We start from the raw sequence: 7,826 nt of genomic DNA, 5'->3' as shown, positions 1-7,826 counted from the left end.
AGTCAACCAGGGAATTAAAAACTTAAAGAGAAAAAAAAGACTAAGAAATACAGGTCAAGATCATGCGATTCCACTGTAATCATCCTGTTAATAATACAAATGTCAGTGCAGAGATGTGTCGAACATTCAGTCTATAATGAGACTAAAGGGTGCATAATGTAACGAGTGCATTTTGCAAATGAAAACAATGTGACCGAGTTGGCCCAAGTTAACCTTGTACACAGCTGGCTTTTCATGTCAGTGACGATAAACAAGCAGGAACAGCAGGCATCCTTCAGAACAGAGGGGCGCAGCGTCCACTACCTACTATAAATATTCACTCTACACCACCCATCCCCAGTTAAGGTCTCATGTTATATGTCAAGGGCTGAGTGCTAACCCTAATCAGTTGCGAGACGTAGATTACAGTTTTTTTTCCACTTCTAGTTGTCATTAGACTTCTGTCAGACCACACTATCTCCTGTTTGTGGTTTGCAGATGCTTATTTCACTCTTTTTGCTCATGATGTTGAGTTTGTTTGCTGTTTTGCTGAGTGTTGCTGGTATTTCCTGGCATAGAGAGGCTTCTGTCATCTTGTTGCAGTTAGGTTGAACTTTGCTGCTAGTAACGTCAATGCAAGAGGACAGCTGAAGAACAGAAGACAAGAAATCCTGCTGTAAAGGTTTGGATCTCTTTAAACATGCAACTAAAATCATAAAAAACTTGGTGCTTTGAATTGACCTTTGAGCCTATACAGGTCTAAGGTATGTTTGGGTCATGTATTGGTTTGTTTGTCTCTGAAGGTGTGTTACTGCAGCAAACATGGCTGAAGCTTGTCAGAAATGGCAGCATAGAGGTTCAAGTGAGAAAAGAACCGGATCCAATAGTGTGCACATGCCTCGAAACACCACCATCCGTCTTCGGGACATTTATGACCCCAAGCCTCAACCGCCCAAAGCCCCGGTCCGGATCCGTCCTCCAGCTCCAAGACCCTCCTCAGTCAACCAGCCCGAGTCAAAGCCCAGCCAGTCAGTCAGTCCCCCGACCAAGACCATCATGAGGAGACGGGCTCAGTCGCTTCCTTTGTCTGCAGAAAAGAAGAGGGAGTGCAGGAGTGTGCAGGTACGCTTTGTGGATGCATTGGGTCTTGAACTAGAGGAGGTGAAGCTCTTCCAAGTCCAAGAACACCCTCTAATACCCCAACATGTCATGTTCAGACTACTGATGAGCTCTGAAATGGCCTTTAGGAAATCACTGGAGCTGTCCCTTCCTTATTTCAAACCCTGCTTCCCTGAGAACATGAGAGCTCATCCAGACTTCCTGGGTCGTCTCTGCACTCAGAGTGTCAGTCTGGAGCAGGTTGTGTGTTCAGATCAGGGCATAACAGGCACCATACAAGTACTTAATTTGGCTTACGAGAAGGAGGTCACAGTGCACTACTCCTTCACCAACTGGAGGACGCACACGGATACAACAGCATCCTGGGTATCAAGTGGGGCCCGCTGGGACTGTGATGGTCCAGAAACAGATATGTTCCGATTCCGTCTCCCAGTCCCACCTTTCATTCTGCAGCCAGGAGCCATGCTGGAATTCGCCATCTGCTACCGTGTAAAAGGATCTGATTATTGGGACAACAACAATGGGCAAAATTACAAACTGTCATGCCACAGTTACAAAGTGACTGTCCCGAGGGAGTGTGAGGATAGCATGCTGCATTTTACCTGAGTGGCCACATGGGGGAGCTGTAACACAGATATTAATAACAAGCCAAAGGGCATTCAACTAAGTTTTCTGTACTTTATTAAAGCAGTAATAGAATGTACCTGATTATTGTTACTGCTAAATGTCTGACATATGAACAGTTTAATGTATGTGCATTAAGGCTTTACATTATATATAATGTATGAAGCAATATTCTGGTGATCATATTGCACTCTTACTTTATTAACTCTTACACAAAATTTCCACTAAGGGCAGTTTTTGATGATTGAGAAAAAGTTTAAAGGTGCAGTATGAAGATATTTAAACAATATCTTTATTTCCAATATCTCACCAGATCATAATAGACCTTAACAGATGAGCAACTTCCCTGATTGTCTCAATTGCAGTCTTCCACGGAACATCCTTATGCTCAGTTCTGACTTCTTCAGTTCCTATTTTCTGCTCTTCTACCATGAACAGTGTACAGTGCTAACTACCATTAGCACAAATTTGTGTTAATGTTCAACAAAAGGTTAACAGCAAAATATTATATCAAGTGACTGAATGAATAATGGATCCGATGTAAGCACTTAGTATTAAGAATAGAAAAGCACTACATAATAATAATAATAATAATAATAATAATAATAATAATAATAATAATAATAATAATAATAAATGTTTTGTTGTCTGTTGAATGCAAACAAACTGGAAAAAAGGAATTTCAGGGAAGTAAAAAGGCCTTATATAAACTACATGAATCTTTTTTATATACATAAAAAAGATAAGATAAGATAAAATTAGATAAAAAATAAAGTGCAGGAAAGACAGAAAACAGAAAATATACAGTTGTGGAACAAAATATAAAGACAAAAAAAAAACAAGTATTTATATAAATTTAAATTTAAATGTATAGATTTTCTACATATTTAAAATATATTTGCACATGCACGTGATAATACTTACTTAATGCTTAAAACAGGAGGGGATTTTTGGGTTAAATTCCGATTGGTTTTATACAGAGCTGCAAAATACTTTTACATTTGACCATGTCTGCAGAATTAAACACCTACTGCTGTACCTTAACACGGCATTAGCTACATAAACCCACAAATATTTGCTGATGTCAACCAAAGAGAGGGCTTAGCAATGGCAAACCCAGCGGCTTCTTTGTGCTTGTGGTTGACTTTTCACTCTGACCGACGGGGCTTGACCCCATTCTCCAGGAGCTTGTTTTGTCTCTGGGGGCAGATCGCTGGGAGCAGTGTTGGCTCTGCTGTTGCACTGGGATCCCGACAGGATTGACCTTTCACCACACTTTCCACTGATATGAGAGCCCAGATTCCAGTCAGGGTCCTGGAAGGCTGAGGAGTTTGGCTCAGGAGGAGGGCATATTTCCATCTGTGTTAGGCCTCTAAACACCCCCAAAATACAGAGTGTGTACAGAGTTTTTACTGACACCATGAATGAAAGAAAACTAAAGTGTCTGTTTGTCACAATCCCTCAATAAAATACAAAGAAAGTACCTTCACGTCCCTGTAAGTTTAGTACTTAGTATGTATTAACCCATAAAGACCCAGTGCTACTTTTGTGGTAGTTCTCAAATGATTTTTTTCTCTGTGTTTAGCATTTCTTAAATAATTTTTCACCATTTATTATAAAATAATCACACATATTTTGCATTTTTCCTGTGGAAATTGGGTATTTTCCCATATTTAATACACTGATCATGTAAATGCACATAAAAGCTCAGAGTAAAGTTGAGGGTTATTATTTTTTAAAAAATGAGAAAACTGAAGAAAAAGTGACTTTTTCAGTAAAATCTAACTCCATGGGGTTTACTGGTGAATCAATGTTGTAGAAGATAACAGTGTTTCCACGTTCACTATGGAACCTCTGAACGTCCGAATGGGTCATATCTGATGACCATGAAAAGATGACAAACTGTATTTTACACCAATTATTTATATGTATTGATTAGATTAGTGGATCAACAGTATTAAATAGTTACATCAGTAGATCGTTTTGATCACTGGATGATGTTTGGGTCTTTATGGGTAAATATCTGCTGCTACAGGACTCTCAGTCAAATCAATAACAGAAAACTTGTGGAGTACAGCTGCATCATGGGAGTTGTTGTTTTTAATCACTCGCCACTCAGGAAGAATCCATGTTTACAGTTAATGTAGTAATAACGGAATATGTAGTATATATAACGTATTGTTAGCCTCATAGCATAAACCACTATATGGACAAAGTATTAGGACGCGTTGAATTCAGGTGTTTCTTTTCTAACAAAATAATTATGACAGATGTCATAAAACAAATGTCAAATGTTAGTTTACAAATTGAGGCAGCTCAGATCAATAAATGGTTGATTCCACCACAAAACATACCCCAACACAAACGTCTCATCAACCCATGACCATAAGCAAATGTTGTGATGTTTTCATGTTGTAGCAGATGCATTAGCCTATTTAATGTTAAAGGCAAACTTACTGCTGACTTAATTTGGCATTTTATATAACATTACCATTAGCATCATATCTGTGTTTACCATGATTCAGTAATGAAATGATATTTTGACAAAATGAAAGGAGCTTTTTCAGTTGGAAACATTTGATATAATGATACAAAAAGTGCAGAAGTGAACAAAAAATAACCTTGTCATGTGAGAAATTTTAATGGAGAATTATTACATATTTTAGCTTTAAAATGAATAAATATGGGTGTGCTAGACTGGCCGATGTGTCTTGTAACTAGATCGAGTGGCTAACACTAGAGAGAAGAGATATATTTATTGGTCAGACTCTGCAGAATTTTATTGAAATCTTTTAATTTGTTAAAAAAAAAAAAAAAAAGACAGCAATGGAAAAAGTTTTGAACGCCCATGCATTTGTGATATATTGCATGAAGAATCACTGTTGAGTCATTAAACTTAAGTGAACCAAGTATTGTTCCATTCTGCATGTGCACTGTGCCACAAAGGTCAAAACTGAATGTTTGTTTCAGCAAAATAATGAAACACATCCAGGGCATGACATGCTGAAACTAGCAAGAAATTGTCATTTTTTCTTGTTAACAATAAAAAAAAAAAGAAAAAAATCATTGGCATTTGTTTGTATCTGTCTGATGCAACCAAGCTTTTTGAAACACAAAAGATTTTTCCTTAAATATTTAATAATATTTGTGATGTATGAAAACTTTTTTTCCCCGACTACTGTATTACAGCTTTGAAAACAAAACATATGGAAAATGGCTGTCTGTGACAAAGTTCTTACCACTAGAAAACATTTTTATAGGCCTGTGTTCAGAATTATGATCACTAGAGAGAAAGAACAAACCTATTTTAAGTCAGACTGTGCAGAATTTTACTGAAATCCTTTAATTTATTAAAAATGGACAAATGGCAGCAGTTACAATGGGTGCTGTCCCCGAAAGGCCACTAGATGGCGCCATTACTCAACTCTCTAAAGTCACGTCAGTGGACCTTTTGTGATCCTCAACATCCCACTGTTTTAGAGCAGTGCTAATTTAATGTCCTTTATTTTAATATTTTAAAGGTATTTTATATATTAGCAGCATCTGTTAGAAATCATGGACAGGTGATGAACTTAAGGAGCTGGTGTTAGAAAAATAAAGCTCTGATCATGGACCAGGAGTCCCAGCAGAAACATGCAGCGTCTCTCTTAGGGCGCCCACAGCCTGGCAACACTCTGCTGTTGTTTTATTTGCTGGGTCTCTGTAGGTTGGTGGTAATTACTGGATTCACAGACGATGACACAGTGGGCATTTACACAACTGCATCTACAACTACAACACTGCCAGGCCCCTGCATCTCTTCTGCACTGAGAAGGAGTCAGTGTTTCTTCTAAACCTTTAACCCTTTAACCCCTGAGCCATGATTCCAGGTAAAGGTGCTGCTGTGAATTGTCGTCTGTTTCAGTGTCATAAAAGCTGCTGTGAGTATGTGCTTGTGTTCCTTTTCTTCAGTGGTTTTGCTTTACTGTGTGTTTTAGGGTCAAAACAGGGTGGACTAACAGAAAAAGACAAAGAGAGTAACTGAAGTTTGACAGGTTTGGACTAAATAAGGCACTCAGAATGTACATCAATAAGAGATTTAGGATGTTGAACATGAACTGTGAACTGGAACACAATGAACAAGGATTTGAATTTGGGCCCACCAGTTTTTGTTTAGGGCTTTTTTTTTTTTTTTTTTTTTTTTTTTTTTAATAAATGAGTCCAGTTGCTTTTTGATACCAGGTTGAACTCTAAAAAGCAGCTACATGGTCAAAATTCCATAAAAACACAATAAAAAAATAAATAAATGAAAATCACCACAGCACTGGAAACAACAGTAAAAACAAAAAACACAAGGAAAACAGTGTAAACAAAAAAAAAAAAAACGCTTAAACTATCTACTTTTATAGTATAACACAGGTGTCAAACTCCGGTCCTCGAGGGCTGGTATCCTGCATGTTTTAGATGTTTCCCTCTTCCAGCACACCTGGTTCAATTAATGATCAGCTCATCATCATGCTCTGCAGAAGCCTGATAATGATGTAATGGCTTCCAGGTGTGATGGAAGAGGGAAACATCTAAAACATGCAGGATACCGGCCCTCGAGGATCTGAGTTTGACACCCCTGTAGTATAATCTCACTCACTACTCTGTGTTTTACCCCCCATTTCACAGGTGACAGGGGCTGCACTGAGCATGCTCAGACGTCTATGGAAAGAACAAGATCTATTCTTTCAGCACGTTTTGAAGTTTTTCCTATTGAGCAAACAGTTGCATTTTTATGAACATTTCAAATAAATCATACATTCAGAACGCTCACCACAGACACGTCAGGGGTTAAAGGGTTAAAAGTTGAACCAGAAACAACCCCCTCTACCCCTCTCTGGGTGCCCTGGGGACACCTGGCTTCCCTTTTTACTCTTATTTAATGCTCTTTTGTGTAGCTTTAGCCACTTACGCCAGTGTGGTGTTGTTGTTGTTGTTGTTGTACATGTCCGTGCAGTGCTGTGCCTTTATTTGGGGCTGTCATTTTGCTGCCGGTTGTTATATAAGAAAGCACCATATTAGGAGCCGACATGATATTCAATAATGACGTTCGCTCTGGGGAACGGCTGGGATTAAATTGGGAAAATGAATGCATCTTTATGAGCTTCCACAGCCATTTTGTATTACATCATTAAAATACTATTATAAGTCTGTGTGAATAAAGAACTAAGTCACTGTGATACATGGATATGGTTTGTTTACAGCTTATGTCTTGAAAAGAGTATTTGTTTACTGCCACATTAATATTAATATATTATTTTAGAAAAAAACTTATGCAGACAGATGTTAAGTAACTGACGTTGCGCTTATGCAACACAGGTAAATTAAAGACAAGAAATTTTTTTTCTCTTTTTTAGGAATATACAATCCAGAATGGAGTTATCTGGACAAACTTTTTTTTTTCATCTAATTTAATAATAATGATGAAAAAAAACATCCTACATCACAGTGGCAAGTCATATTATATCAGACACAGCTACTATGGCTTTTGTTTGATTTTTCAATGTTTTAGACTAAGGTATAATGTTGTCAGAAGAACTTAAAACTGCACAAATTCTCAGAGGTGGAAGAAATAGTTAAATCTTTTACTTTCTGTAGTAATGATCTATTCTGTGTTCAAACTTAAAGAATTAAAAGTATGTAAAATCATTTAGTTTTGTTCTTGTCAGTGTTTTACTGTGCAAAAGTCTTAGTCCAACCTTAGCTGTGTTGTTTTTCAGGGTTGAGATGATCGTACATATTTATGTCTGATTCTCTTTTCTTTAGATACAGCAAGAAAATACAGGGAATATGTGCACAGCCTTAAAATACACACACAAAAAAAACTGAATTAAATGGGTTAAAAAGTGACTATTTATTGTGACTTCTGACCCCATGACAAGAAGCAGTGCAAACTAAAGCTATTAGAAACATCTGACGTGTTGAATTAAACCTGGTATAAAACATCAGTAAATTGTCCATAAATCTAATATTGTCTGAACTAAAGGGTTAAAGACATGATAAATACAAAGGGAGGTCACATTAAATACGACCACTTTGGTTTATAGAAGCTGTTTTTACCCTGAAACTGTGGTTTTTCC

General features: G+C 37.4%; 1 protein-coding gene across 1 annotated transcript; it reads left to right on the top strand.

Annotated features, from left to right (window-relative positions):
• The first annotated feature begins 384 nt into the window (after nucleotides 1-384).
• On the top strand, nucleotides 385-2,261 carry ppp1r3db (protein phosphatase 1, regulatory subunit 3Db). The gene is made up of 2 exons (XM_030134190.1): nucleotides 385-661; nucleotides 783-2,261. The coding sequence occupies exon 2, from the start codon at nucleotides 802-804 to the stop codon at nucleotides 1,702-1,704; it is 903 nt and encodes a 300-aa protein (XP_029990050.1). The 5' UTR covers nucleotides 385-661; nucleotides 783-801; the 3' UTR covers nucleotides 1,705-2,261.
• Nucleotides 2,262-7,826: the final 5,565 nt, after the last annotated feature.

Source organism: Sphaeramia orbicularis, chromosome 5 (genome assembly GCF_902148855.1).
Source record: "Sphaeramia orbicularis chromosome 5, fSphaOr1.1, whole genome shotgun sequence".
In the NCBI taxonomy this organism is placed as follows: domain Eukaryota; kingdom Metazoa; phylum Chordata; class Actinopteri; order Kurtiformes; family Apogonidae; genus Sphaeramia; species Sphaeramia orbicularis.
The sequence above is the reverse complement of the archived record's forward strand: the minus strand, read 5'-3'. Positions and strand labels throughout refer to the sequence as shown.

Excerpts from the sequence above, each read along its gene's own strand:
- ppp1r3db (XM_030134190.1), top strand. The coding sequence starts at position 802 with ATGGCTGAAGCTTGTCAGAAATGGCAGCATAGAGGTTCAAGTGAGAAA.